Here is a 15024-nt window from a genome sequence, read left to right as displayed (position 1 = left end):
CAGATAGTCGACAGCTCCATCTCTGGTGGGAACTTACGTTTGGGAAGAGGGTAGAACAGCGAAATATACGGACTACGGTGGCGTTGTAGCCTTTGTTGTCGTTTGCTTCTTTAATTTTCAATTTTGGATCCATGGTTACTTGTTTGTTTCGAGGTGAACAACGCATATTTCCCCCGTGATGCTATATGAACAATGATTGCCGTCTGTGCGCTACCGTAATTTATGCCATCAATGAGGGGGAAATGGACTGAACGCAAGCTGGTTACTTTCTCTACCGCCAAGGCACCGCTCCATGCAGGGACAGAATAAACACACATTTAGTTGTAAATGAAAGTTGTATATAACATTGTAGATGACAGCTCTTATTTTCTGAATATATTTTTTCCGTCTCCGAATCGTTTTCATCATCTGATTTTTGGTTGCTTGGACGTCGCACTGTCTCCGGGAAATAAGGATTTTTTTTATATGAGGAAGCTATTTATTACAGAGATACCAAAAAGAAAGAGGCCTTTCCGTTTTCAAGGCCGGATTTGAGTTCAATAGGGGAAAATGGTAAACAACCCAAATGGATAAAATATGGATATCATGGGACTTATTGGAACATAATATTAGAGGAGTGGGATTGCTTTCGATAACGTTTCGTGCAAGTTTGAAGCGTCAAAAAAAGAGAACAGCCCATTGTAGTCACAATCACTAAATCTATTTGACTCAAATTAAGGGAAGGGGTACTGTTGTTGTAATTGGCACATTTGCAGTTGTGCCAACAGCATATATGCACATTTTTTTTATTACATGATTTGTATGTTGCTTTTTTATTGCAATTTGAGCTGGACCGAGCTTTGACTGTTCAATGGAAGTATGTTATCAGTTACCGGTTTTGCCTCTAGACAGGCCGGTTCCTAAACATGTTCTCAGCCGTAGGGGAGCCATCAGCTTCAGCTCCAGCTCGTCTCTTTTTGGTGGACCTGCCCCAAGACAGCTGTCCAAGGTAAGAGCAATCTGGGTGGAAAACAATTAGATGTTTTAATTTTCAGCTATCACATCAATGTTGGGGTTGTGCAGTGCTTGATGCTGGGAAATTACTACAATAATGTGTTTTAATATTGATATATTTTGATGGAACAAAGTAGCTATTCTTTTACATTTTGAGTGGCCCACCACATTAGTTGTGTTATAGCAACTAGGCAACTTTTGCCTCATATTGACCTATATGACCCCTCCACAGGAATGCTCACAATGGACAAATGTAACATTTCTTTATCAATCTTTGTTATTAAGTCTCTTAGATCAATGAGATGGCTGACTTGACCTGTGTGATAAAACCCTGATCCATAATAATATGACCAATGAAAAACATTAGTGATATTATTGTACTAATGTTTTAAGCCCCCCTAATATGTAATGCATAGAGATTGAGCCATTAAACCTGATTGAAGTTAACCAAAACAGCTTATCTATCTCCAAAAATACACTATATTTAGTGTACTGTCTGGGCTGTTGACAACATTTTATAGTAGAGGCCTTGTCTTTCATGCCTTCAAGACAGTTTTTGAGAACAGAGTTTCTGTATAACTCAAACATCTCTAGATAACTTGTAAGGATGACACGGTAAACTGCTGAACGAGTCCATCATCAGTCATCAGTCATTGCCGCCCCTTGGTGCTGAGCCATCCATGCAGAAGGGGTATGTCTTGGGTAGGCCTGCTGGGATGGCCTGGTGTACGCTGGAGGTTTCTATGTCCCATATGTCTCTGGAAGCTTTGCAGGCATATGGCAGATATACTGTAGTAGAAGCCGGCTGACACTTTAACAAACAAACCTAGAGAAAAGGAAAAACGCATAATAACCACAGCATAACCTCACAGTATACACAAAGCTATTATTTCAATCAAAGGTGCTTGATCTAAGTAGCCATGATAAAGAATATTGGGTAACACTTTACCTCAAGGTACCCTTTTTATGGGGGTTGTAAAGGGTCTGTAAGTAGTTAAAGGGATACTTTGGGATTTGGCAATGAAGCCCTTGTCTTCCCCAGAGTCAAATGAACTCGTGGATACCATTTTTGTCTCTGCATGCAATTTGAAGGAAGTTGCTAACTAGCATTAGCGCAATTGCTAACTAGCGTTAGCGCAATGACTGGACATCTATCTTTGTCATTGTGCTATGCTAGCTGTTACCATAGGCTTCTAGTCATTGTGCTAATGCTAGTTAGCACTGGCTCACAAAACTACCTCTTAACTTCCTTCATACTGGACACAGACAAAAGAAATGCTATCCATAAGTTAATCTGGCTCCAGGGAAGTAGATAAAGGTCTTCATTGCCCAAATCCTGAAGTATCCCTTTAAATGGCACTTCACTATTAGGTAATATGTAGTTGATAAATCTTTTTAACAAGCAGTTGTTTTACTTCTTTTGAAAGAACCCTGATTATCTTTCTTTAGTTTAGATAAGGTTGTGATAGTTACTCAGTCTGTCGTCAATGTGCAATGTGGTAAGAATGCTGGAGGTGCAGTTTTGTGACTTGTGTTTCACAACTTACTTGTGTAGCCTCCTTAGGGGCCGAGTTGAGTGACTCCAATCTCGTTATGTGATTTGGGTTGTTTTGACGCCATCATGCAATCTATTTTGGCAACTTTTTAAACACAGTAATTAATACAACATAGGCCTACTGTATTATTCTGTATGGTGCCTGGTCTTGAGTTTCTTAGGGGTTTATATATTTCAGTTTAACACATCATTGTATAGGGTTGTTTTCTGATATGAATTAGATATTCTCTTGTAATGCTTCCGCTAAGGTCATTGACATCTATCTGTTTCTGCTGCTGAAATTCAGAGCTGCTGAAATGCATTGAATATTGGCAATACCTGATCTATTATTTAACATTTTAAGATAACTTTGTACTGTTCAAGACCTCATTGTAATGACTCAAAGGAAGGTTAACTTGTTTTATGTTTACATAATAACAGAGTCCAAATGGAAGCTATTCATGAGGCCGACATGACATGATGGTCCTTACCTCACACTTTACCTCAAACTGCACTGCAGACTTCACAGGCCTGCATCACTCTGGGATCTGTGAGAGGCCAGTAAGGGTGTGTGATTAGTTTATGAACCCCTTAGAATGCTACCATCAACACTGTTTGCCTTTCCCCTATATCTCTGATTGTATTTTATGGCCCTCCCTGAGCCAGACCCGTGGTCTGTTCCATTAAGAGAAGGGTCCATTCAGTCCAGACACACACCGTCTGAAGTGTGATTTACTACAGGCAACACACTGGGAGGAATATGGAGATGCTCACACTGCTTTCCACACTGAAGTGCCACAATTCATGGGGAAGCTTTGAATTTGTGAAGCACCTTAGAACCGTTTTAGCTTTTGTCCCTTCTACTGTTTAGAGACAGCATGTGTTTTGGGGACAGGACACATAGAGGCTAGGGGAGAGTTAATCCATTCTGTCCTTCTCCTCACTCAGCTTTATTGGTTACATCTTTGAAGTCGGCCAGCCCAGTAGAATTGATATGAGATAAACCTGAGCATTTTATAATTTTGCTTATATTTGTCCTGTTACACACACATGTGTAATGTATTTTTTATTTTTTTTTGCATTTCTCAACTCCCCTGAGACACCCAGAGGGAGTGGGGTCACAGCCTGGGTCAGCATTGCACAGTGCACCTGGCACAATTAGGTTTAAGTGCCTTGATCAAGGGCACAGTTGCAGATAGGTCTGTGACTAAGGTAAGCGTATACTAAACCTTGCTCAGATGTTAAGAACTTTGAATAATAAAGAATGATGTAGATAAGGGGACTGCTGTTGAAGGGCTAGGGAAGGGCCAGTGATGTAAAGAGGAGTCTAGATGCAGTCTGACTGGCGTGCGTAGGACTGGGAAGCCTGTTGAGACATTAGAGCCAAAGCCCCTGTGACTGTGTGATGTGTCCATAGTTGAACTATGTCAAAGGCATCTGATCTGAATGAAAAACAGTCATTGAACACATGCATTACATTGTCTGTTCTCTGCAGCAATTTTTTAAATTTTATTGGACTACAGGTACTGTCTCCAGTTAAGTTATTGATCATTTCAGCTTTTAGCGTATTTCAGCTTTCAGCGCAATGGTCATTTCAGTTGTGGCCTACACCCTGAGGTTCTATGCAAAATAGGGGGGAGATGACAGTACCCTACATGGTGATGTGTCCGTTACAAATAAATATGCAATACTTATGTATTCCACGGGCCTGTAGCTGATAGGATAGCCTTGTTCAAGCTTCAGGTAAATTTACCTGTCACACTGTTCATGGACCAGTATCCTGTCAGATTTGAATATATGGTCAAGTTTGGTTTGCATGAAGTCTGAATTTGCATGATATTTGACAGCTTCTTAGGCTTAAGGGGGGACTGATACTAAACGCAAGCTCAGGTTGCGTCCCAATAATCTGTCTTTTGACCAAGTCCAGCACTATAAAGAAATGTTTCTTATGACCTTATTTTTTACCCAGTGTCATTTGCATGTTTGTGTCCTGCCAAACTGGAATTAAAGCTCAAACGAGTCTTCTTTAAAACGAGCTCACGTGTTTTCAAACAAGTCTTGTATTCAAAGCTCACACATGCTTTCAGAATGAAATACCTTGTAAATCCTTGAATGGAATGGCCTAGCACGTGTATTAAAATCTTGTTATTGTAGCTTTCCCCAACCGCCCCATCATATAGACAGAAACATGATGAGCTGGAAAAACAAACAAACCTGTGTTATGCTGTTTCCAGCACTCGGATGGCTTTATCATCATCACACTTATCATCATCGCACGTGACTATAGGGACAGATGCTACATCCCAAGTGACACCCTATTCCCTATATAGTGCACGACTTTTGACCAAAGCACTATGGGCCCTTTAAAAGTAGTGCACTATATAGGAAATAGGGTGCCATTTGGGATGCGGTCAGACCTGTCCAGTATGATTGTTTGTTGTCGTCACATTATTACCCTGGAAAGTGTTATGTGGAATATTATCTCTTAAATGGATTTCCATTTTATCTTTTGAAAGCGCTTGCTCAGTTTGTTTTTGTAGGACACAGCACACTTATGGAAAAAGTAGTGTTTGTATTCCCATTCCCAACATATGAAAAAGAGGAAGTTAACGTTACAGCTGACATTTGGTTACTATTTAGGCCTGCTTTCAAATGCCTGCCATCTTTTCTACTTTTCTTTTTCTACAACTGACCTTTTGACATATGACATTTTCAACATTAATGTCTGGTGTTTGTCATATTAATCATTTCGAGGAATAAGCATTTAACGTTGAGAAATCGTAACTATCCTTGTGTATTAGTGGCCCCTCTGATGCTGAAGTCGAGGGAATAATCAGGAAACATCCCAAGTGTCCCGTTAGCTCATTTAAAAAAAAAATATAATAAATTGAGTGCAATGTTTGCATAGCTGTCCTTGCAGGAACTCTGCTGCTGCATGGAGGACCGTTTCCCAAGCCATGAGCATGTGTGACTTCCTGTTCCTGTGTAGTGCAGTGGGTCTGAGCCCTGGTCTGATGCTCTTTATGTAAGAGACCTTGTGATGGTGCTCTAATTTTGGTCCCCGTTCACCACACTTATCAGCTGTGATGTCAACGTAGGTTGGGAGTCTAATTCGGGCTGTGCACTGCCTGGCTATGAGGGCATACCTAACTCCTTCGGTTTTGGGACTGAATTTATTCAAGGCTACAGCTCCAGAGCGTCTCAGAGAAACTTTCCCCTCTTTTTGTCTCTCTCCTCCTTCAACAGCTTGCCAGACTGACTTGTATTGTGTAACATGTTAACAGTACAACTGAATCTTTCTTTATGTAGTGAAAGGAGCCACATTGTTCTGATGACGTTAAGTGCATAGTAGAACAGAGACTTGGGAATGTCAGTGATCTCATTCCCCTCATGTTAAATACTCACAGTATAAACGTTTTGTCTTAACCTTGGCAGCACATCCTGTTGGACTCATGTTGCTGTGGCAAGATGAAGTACATGTACAGTAACGGCTGGGAACACTCATGATGTTCTGACAGATGGTCCAATGGGAATTGTACTGATCTGGTACTTGGTTGTGATTCTAACAAAGTGGATTTTCCACAAGGTGGAATTTTTGACTACTAGGTAAATCTTTATCAACACTGGATTGATTTGACTAAATGCATAGCTCTCATTATGTGCTCCGTGTTTCATATTGGCTATTCATATGACTCTATGGCAACTCCCAAAATTGCCATGCTTACAGAAAGGCACACATACTGTAAAAGCCAGGCTAGGCAGTATCTCTTTGTCACTTTTTTAGTTTGTCAAACCCCTACATCATGAATAATGTGACAGAGGTGTAAGAGTGATGTACACCGTGCTCCTCTACCCCATCCCTCCCCCCTTGTCTGTGTCAGAGTGTTTATGATGTTATTTGGCTATTGCCAAAGTGCTGAACAGTCCTTCCAGGGCTGAAGGGAGAGAGCGTGGTGTGTGATGCTCATACCAGCCCTTCGCTTGGCTGGCAGCTGGGTGACCTGGTGCATTCCCCTATACAGCCAGCAAGACAGTCAGGCAGTCCCAGGAGTGTTAGGAGTGGGCAGTCAGTCAGGTGATAGCTAGCACTGGAGCTTAGACAGCTGCACAAGGCTCCACTTACTCCCCGTCCGTCCCTCTGTCCCCTCCTGCCTGCCTGGGCCTTGAGCTGTCCTTCATCTGCGTGTCTGCTAATATTTATCAGGGCCGAAACCACGACACAGAAACACACGCATGTACAGCCAGGGAGAGGGACTATGAACTTCGGCCGCGAGGTCCAATGGGAATTGTACTGATCTGGTCCTTGGTTTTGATTCTAACGAGGTGGATTTCCCACAAGGTACGGTAGGGACTCTGACACCAGCAGACAGTCAGTTTGGACTACTAGGTAAACTATCGCTGCCTCTCTATCAACACTGAGCTGATTTGATTTTGAAAAGGATATCTCCAGCGCAGACAGATGGACTGTGTGTCTGTTTACTTCCTTACTGGGAAAGGAGGTGGGGTGTGAGTCACTATGAGCTCACGCTGTGATCGTCTGCTATTCTCAGGGACTGATATTTTGTTTTGATTTTGACTAGTTTCATCAGGAACAGTTGAGTCTTTCAAATGGTACAGAATAAGCAGAATACCACATTGGATTTTAGTGAAATAGTTTTCGTAGTAGTATGGTCAAATGTTGTAGTGCTTGTTGTTTATCTTTTAGGTATACCAGTGGGGACCTGTTAGGGTTCCATCATAATTGAAATATTTAAAGGGGCAGTGCCGTCAAAAGTGATTTCCGTTTTTTTTAATCATATTTCCACACTGAGGTCGAAATTATACTCTGAAATTGTGAAAATTATGATAATGCCCTTTTAGTGTAAGGAATTTTGTCTGGAATTTTAGCCTGTTTAGGTGGGATGGAGTTTTTGGTCCAGAGCATAATATTACAATCTGATCTGATTATTCTGACCAATGACAAGTCATCTTTTATTTGCATGTGTCCTCCTACTTTGAAGTGATAAGAAGGTAGGCTCTCTAGAGTGTTGACGAACCTATCTGCCAATCAGGGCTGTGTATGTAAATATATTTAAATGTGTATCAACTTGCCAACACGATCAGACTGAACATTTCAATGGCAAAAGGAGGCTCAGGGAAATAAATGCTGAAAATATATTTGGAGTTATTTTCAATAGAAAAATACATACAGTGATTTATTAGATACACAGTGATGATTTAAAAAATACTGCATGGGGGCTTTAATGACAAAAGCTCTATGTCCAAAATCATTGAGGTGTCATTGACTCAGTCTTTGGGTGGTGGGAAAGTGAGTGGTGACATTTGAGTGGTTCTCTTTGCTCCATGTGGTTTGTGTGATTTTTTTCCCAGTGGACAATCCTGAAACCCAATCCTGTTGCTGCTAATTAGACAGCTTTCTCTCTGCAAGCAATTTCCCACGGGCCAGCGGTGTTTTGTTTCATTAGCTGAAACTGAGCTTGGGTAAGGGTTTGGCCAACAGTACTGGAATCTTTCACAGATCCCTTTAAATCCCATTAGCTACTTAAAGTAACGATTCACCCATTTTGAATGTTATATTCTTTTTGTGCATCTCTGGGCGATGTTCTATCACTTTCCTGGGTCATTTCATGTTTTCATGTGTTTCTGAGCTATTGCCGTTTAAGCAGGCAGAAATTTGGCCGGTATGACGTAGCATTGCGATAAAGCCACTCTCACTACACTGGAAGTTAATAGGAAAATTACTTTTAGATTGCAAAAACGTCTATCATACATGTCAGATTTCAATACTGACCGATGTCATAACGCGGGAGGTTGTCTGCTCGAATGAGCCATTTGATAATATTTTTGCAATATTCCTACGTTGAGAAATGTGTAATTTAACAGATGGTCTAACACATTTCTCCTATTTGTCAGCCTCGTCAGTCCAGGGTGCATTACATGCAGTGGAGGCTGGTGAGGGGAGGACGGCTCATAATAATGGCTGGAACGGAGCCAATGGAAGGGCATCAAACTATAGCTGTGTTCGAATACTCATACTAACTGTACTATTTGTAATGTAAAATTTAGTATATAGTATGTACTCTATACTGAACCCTTATCCAGCTATCCAGTTAGCTAAACACTCATTCAAATAACTCCGTGAGAAGCAGGGTGCCGTTTTGGATTTTTACTTGAATCACACTGTGAAAGCTCAACAAACACAAAAGTACATGTTTTCAGTTACAGTAGAATAGAGCACAGAATGTGTTCCACAATAACTGAACTAATTGTATGAAAATAGGAGTAAGATTACTCAATCTAGAGCCAAATATAAAGTTACTAGAATGCAACTGTATGCTTGATACTGCTCAGCTAGGTGTCCCTAGTGAGAACTTGCACATCTTACACATTGCTTCACTTCTGAACTGCTTCTTGTCACATGACACAAACAGGTAAATTCTACACTGCTGCACTTAAACTGCCACTAAGGGTGCTAAGCATCTAACAGGTCCAGAACACTCCCCTCCTGGGTTCTTTAACGATCCCACATAAACCTAACTTGACCACTGGGGTCTTCCGAAGAAAGAAGGAGAACCACTTCGGAAATAGGCCGAGAGAAGACTTTCATAGCTCCCTCCTTGACGACTCTCACGTTGACTTTCCTCAGCATCCCATCCCGGCTGGGAAGGGTCTTCACAACGATGGCCATAGGCCATTCATTTATCTTAGCCTGACTGTCCTTCATGAAGACAACATCCCCTTCTTTAAGATCTGGCCTCTTGTCCTGCCACTTGCGTTGGCTCTGCAGTGTGCAGAGATACTCCCTCCGCCACCTGTTCCAAAAGGTGTCCATTAGACTTTGTACCTGCTTCCACTCTTGCTTGTAGAGTACTACTTCCCCGAACTTGCCTGGTGGAGGAGGGGGGACACCAGTCTTCTGGGTCAAGAGCATAGCTAGAGTGAGGATGAGGGGTGATTCCGGGTCTGAAGATACTGGGATGAGAGGCCTGGCATTCATCACTGCAGTGACCTCGGCCATCAGTGTTGTCAGGACTTCATGTGTAAGGCGGGAAGATCCACATTGGAGGAGCATGCAGTCGAGGAAACGACGTGCAATGCCAATCATCCGCTTCCATGCACCACCCACATGGGATGAGTGAGGTGGGTTGAACACCCAGGTAAATTTCTGTTCTTGGAGATACAGTTGAAGTCGGAAGTTTACATACACCTTAGCCAAATACATTTAAACTCAGTCTTTCACAATTCCTGACATTAATCCTAGAAAAAATTCCTTGTCTTAGGTCAGTTAGGATCACCACTTTATTTTAAGAATGTGAAATGTCAAAATAATAGTAGAGATTTATTTTAGCTTTTATTTCTTTCATTACATTCCCAGTGGGTCAGACGTTTACATGCATGGTAGCATTGCCTTTAAATTGTATAACTTGGGTCAAATGTTTCGGGTAGCCTTCCATAATAAGTTGGGTGAATTTTGGCCCATTTCCTCCTGACAGAGCTGGTGTAACTGAGTCATGTTTGTAGGCCTCCATGCTCACACACACCTTTTCAGTTCTGCCCATACATTTCTTATAGGATTGAGGTCAGGGCTTTGTGATGGCCACTCCATTACCTTGACTTTGTTATCCTTAAGTCATTTTGCCACAACTTTGGAAGTATGCTTGGGGTCATTGTCCAGTTGGAAGACCCATTTGTGACCAAGCTTTAACTTCCTGACTGATGTCTTGAGATGTTGCTTCAATATGTCCACATCATTTTCCTACCTTATGATGCCATCTATATTGTGAAGTGCACCAGTCCCTCCTGCAGCAAAGCACCCCCACAACATGATGCTGCTACCCCCGTGCTTCACAGTTGGGATGATGTTCTTCGGCTTGCAAGCCTCCCCCCCCCCCAAACATAACGATGGTCATTATGGCCAAACAGTCCTATTTTTGTTTCATCAGACCAGAGTACATTTCTCCAAAAAGTACGATCTTTGTCCCCATGTGCAGTTGCAAACCGTAGTCTGTTTTTTTATGGCAGTTTTGGAGCAGTGGCTTCTTCCTTGCTGAGTGGCCTTTCTGGTTATGTCGATATAGGACTCGTTTCACTGTGGATATAGATACTTTTATACCTGTTTCCTCCAGCATCTTCACAAGGTCCTTTGCTGTTGTTCTGGGATTGATTTGCACTTTTCGCACCAAAGTACGTTCATCTCTAGGAGACAGAACGCATCTCCTTCCTGAGCGGTATGACAGCTGCGTGGTCCCATGGTGTTTATGCTTGCATACTATTGCTTGTACAGATGAACGTGGTACGTTCTGGCGTTTGGAAATTGCTCCCAAGGATGAATCAGAGGAGGTCTACAATTTTTTTTCTGAGGTCTTGGCTGATTTCTTTTGATTTTCCCATGATGTCAAGCAAAAAGGCACTGAGTTTGAAGGTAGGCCTTGAAATACATCCACAGGTACACCTCCAATTGACTCAAATGTTGTCAATTAGCCTATCAGAAGCTTCTAAAGCCATGACATAATTTTCTGGAATTTTCCAAGCTGTTTAAAGGCACAGTCAACTTACTGTATGTTACCTTCTGACCCACTGGAATTGTAATACAGTGAATTATAAGTGAAATAATCTGTCTGTAAACAATTGTTGGAAAAATTACTTGTGTAATGCACAAAGTAGATGTCCTAACCGACTTGCCAAAACTATAGTTTGGTAACAAGACATTTGTGGAGTGGTTGAAAAACGAGTTTTAATGACTCCAACCTAAGTGTATGTAATCTTCCGACTTCAACTGTACCTCTCCACGCTTTCTGAACTGGAGCTTGATCCATCCATCCTCAGGTCTCAGCAAGCACCAACAAAGTTTGCACCACAATCTGAACGTATCTGCTTTGCTATGCCTCTGATTGAGGAGAATCTTCTCAGGGCGTTTATGAAGCTGGAAGCACTTAGTGATTCAATTACTTCTATGTGTACAGCTTTTGTGCACATGCAGGAGAACATCACCGCCCACCTTTTGCTATTGGCGTGCCCTCTTCTGGTGCGGCGTGAGACCACCTCCCATGGGCCAAAAACGTCCGCGCCTACTTATGTGAAAGGTGGTGCTACCTGTAGCCGCTCAGCTGGCAGTTCTGCCATCTGCTGGTGTTCTGTCTTCCCGCGGAGCTTCTTGCATGTGACACACTTGAAGAGTGCACCGCTGATATCTCTTAGCTCCAACCAACCAGAATCCATCTGCTCGTATGGTACCCTCTGTGAAATGTCTCCCTTGATGCTTCACGGCCTCATGGCGGTGACGCACAAGCAAGGTTGCCAGGTGGCGACGACCAAGAATGATGATGGGGTTGACATTGTTTGTTCGTAATTTAGATTGCTCGATTCGGCCTCCAACTCTGAGCAGTCCGTCACGGTCAATGATGGGATGCAGACTTCGTTGACTGCTGTCAGGTAGGAAAACTGCGTTCTGCTGCTATGCACCTAAATTCCTCTGCATCACACTCGTCTTGGACACTCTATCACAAGGACTTTGGCTCTTTCCATCTCTTCTTCACTGCGATTCTTCAGACAGATGTGCCATCCATGGCAGCTGCTCTCTTGCGCAGGCTGAGAGAAGATCCAAGCTATATGGATTAAGCGTGCTACTGTCCTTATGAGACTGTTCCACTTGGAGAAATGCTCAAAGCGTTTGGAGCTCAGCACTGAAAACACACACAGTTCTCTTTGAGGAACTGTTTGCGGTCTTCCAGGGAGTTCTCTCTGAAACCTCTACACTTCTTTTAACGGATGAGACTTGTTGTGGATCGGGCAGTGCTTATTCAAATCCACTGGTTTCTTCTGATCCCCCGTGTTCTCAGTTGAAGATACTTGTGTCTTGTGGACAGATAATGTCTTCCCATGTCTGTCTTGCTTGTCTCTTCTGACGGGTGCCGCATGGGAGGAAAAGAGGTTGAAGCTGGGGTCTGTCCTGACTTTGGCTTCTCTACGGATTAAGTTGGTGAACACCCAGAATGGAGGGAAGGTGACGTTGTTTTCTAGCTTGAATTTTGACCCGTATGGTGTCCACTTTTCCTGCAGGCCATATGGGAGCTTCTCTACGATAGGGCTCACCCTTCTGGATGTGTCCAGGTACAATAGGCCAGGCAAGTAGCCATCTTGCTTTGCAGCTTTGAGCAGCTTTGAGCTCCAATGGTAGATCTCCAAGGTCACAGTCTCTGGGGTTCTTTATTTGCCACTTTGGGGATGTTCTCCAACTTGGCAAAGAGAGCCCTTTCAATGGCTTAGGGTGAACCATAGCTTTCCTCAAGTCTCTTCCAGAGCATCATCAGCGCAGCTGGCGGATGTCTGGCATGGACTGCCTTTATCCTACGTGCCTCCTTGGAAGACTCTGCACCAAGCCATTTGATGAGCAGGTCAAGCTCTTCTCCTGCTGAAAGGCCTAGCTCTGATGTGGAATTACGGAATGAGGCTTTCCAAGCTCAATAGTTCTCAGGTTCATCATCGAATGTGGTTAACCCTGTAGTGACCAACTGGCTGCGGGCAAGGTCGTAGGTGGTGGGGGTTACGCCATGGTCACCTTGAGTAGAGGCTCTGCAGGGGTTCCCATGGGAACAAGTAGGAAACTGCTGGTGACTTTCTTCTTTTATCCCCCCATTCCTCTGGTTATTGGCCTTACTCGGGCTGGCGAGGGTCGTATGACCTGGTGTAGGTTGTTCATCTGTGTGTGTTTGGTTGGTGGCACAGTGCACGTTACCTGATGTAACTGTGTCAGCAGAGTCACATGGTTCTTTGTCCCGCACTCTGTTGAACTGCTGACTTGAACTAAGGCTAGCGTGTATCACATAATCCAAGGTGCGCTGAAGGCGTTTCTGACGTGGGGCTGGGGGTGAGAACCTGCCGGCCAAACCAAGATCTACTTCCTGTAGAGCTGCCTCCAGTATTTCTGCTTCAGCTAGAGCAGCATCTTTCTTTTTCTCTTCTTGCAGGGCATCCAAGGTAGCTTCGAGGCGGGCCTTCTTAACCTTAATGGCTATCTCTCTCTTTGCGTAAACTGCTCTGGCTTGGGCTGCTTCTGCTTTGGCTGTCGCTTACAGGTAGCTGTGCTTGTCTGTTCACTATATTGGACTCGCTAAATGTACAGTAGCCCTTATCCAGTTAGCTAAACACTCATTCAAATAACTCTGAGAAGCAGGGTGCTGTTTTGGAAGTTTACTTGAATCACATTGTGAAACTGCAACACAAAAGTACATGTTTTCAGTTACAATAGTGTAGAGCACAGAATGTCTTCCACAATAACTGTATGAAATAAGGAATAAGAGTACTCAATCTAGAGCCAAATATACAATTAAGTTACTAGAATGCAACTGTATGCTTGATATTGCTCAGCTAGGTGTCCCTAGAGAGAAATGGCATTAAAGCTAATGCAAAGTAGCTAACTAGATTATTCGTCTTTTACAGAAATGTAAATGATGTGAAACATTTACCTTGTGTTAATAAACAAATGTACTTAGACATTGCGTCATGCAAAGCTTATAAAGAAGGATGTTGAAGGATTGTAACTACTCTGTCACACTTGCACATCTTACATATTGCTTCACTTCTGAAAACTGCTTCCTGTCACATGACACAAACAGGTAAATTCTACACTGGTGTGCTTAAACTGCCACTAGGGGGTGCTAAACAACTAACAGGTCCAGAACTGAATGCTTATTGGTCATAGTATTGATATAGTTAGTATGCCATAAGTTCCCGGATGTTGTACTACATTCGCCAAAATAGGAGGTATACAAGCAGTGGACACTTTCTGTGCTTTTAGGCCCCATAATTCAATTCTTCAGAAAATGGGCATGGCTTCACATCTTTTTCAGATTTTAAGAAAATGGCGGAAAATATGCAGCCAAAGTCCAACGAGAGTGGATAAAAATTCATTGCTTTAATTATGACAAATGTTAAGAAAATGTTGAGCAATGTAATAAAGTAATGACTTTTCAAATAAGTTACCTTACACGTTATGTTGGCTGACAATTTGCTAGCTACGCTATCGTTACAAACCACATAGCATATCATTACAGCAGTATGTATCGGTAGGTTAGCTAGCTACCTAATGTTAGTTGGCTACTAATACATCAAACATGCATGTATATTAACTATAGGCTATCTAACTAACTACCCAATATTTATTGACTTGATTATTCCCGTCATTCTTAGTTTAGCTAAGTGGTATAGTTGTTGTGCATTCTCAATGGACATTCGGGTGCTTTCGTAAATTCGCTCTGGCTATCTACTCTGATTTTTCACCTCGTCTCATCTGAGTGTACCAGAGCGTAGAATAACTGATGAATTTACGAACGCTCAACACCAGTTAAATATGGCCGGTGTCAGTAAATGTTGGCAAAAAGCGTAATTAAATTGTTGCCAGCAGCACAGTTACAGTCACCAACGCTCTGGATAACATGAAAACTGCCTAACCAGCTCTGCTAGGGCAGGTAAAATGGTCAGAGTGAGGGAGGGGTTCT

General features: G+C 42.6%; 1 protein-coding gene across 2 annotated transcripts in view; it reads left to right on the top strand.

Annotated features, from left to right (window-relative positions):
- Positions 1-15024, top strand: part of LOC115169799 (high affinity cAMP-specific 3',5'-cyclic phosphodiesterase 7A-like) — a 32998-nt gene continuing 17974 nt past the window's right edge. For both annotated transcript variants that reach the window (XM_029725752.1, XM_029725751.1), the window contains exon 1: positions 1-988. In XM_029725752.1, the coding sequence (XP_029581612.1) occupies positions 851-988 (138 nt within the window). In that variant the 5' untranslated portion in view covers positions 1-850. The remainder of the gene's footprint in view (positions 989-15024) is intronic.

Source organism: Salmo trutta, chromosome 31 (genome assembly GCF_901001165.1).
Source record: "Salmo trutta chromosome 31, fSalTru1.1, whole genome shotgun sequence".
Classification (NCBI taxonomy): Eukaryota; Metazoa; Chordata; class Actinopteri; order Salmoniformes; family Salmonidae; genus Salmo; species Salmo trutta.
The sequence above is the reverse complement of the archived record's forward strand: the minus strand, read 5'-3'. Positions and strand labels throughout refer to the sequence as shown.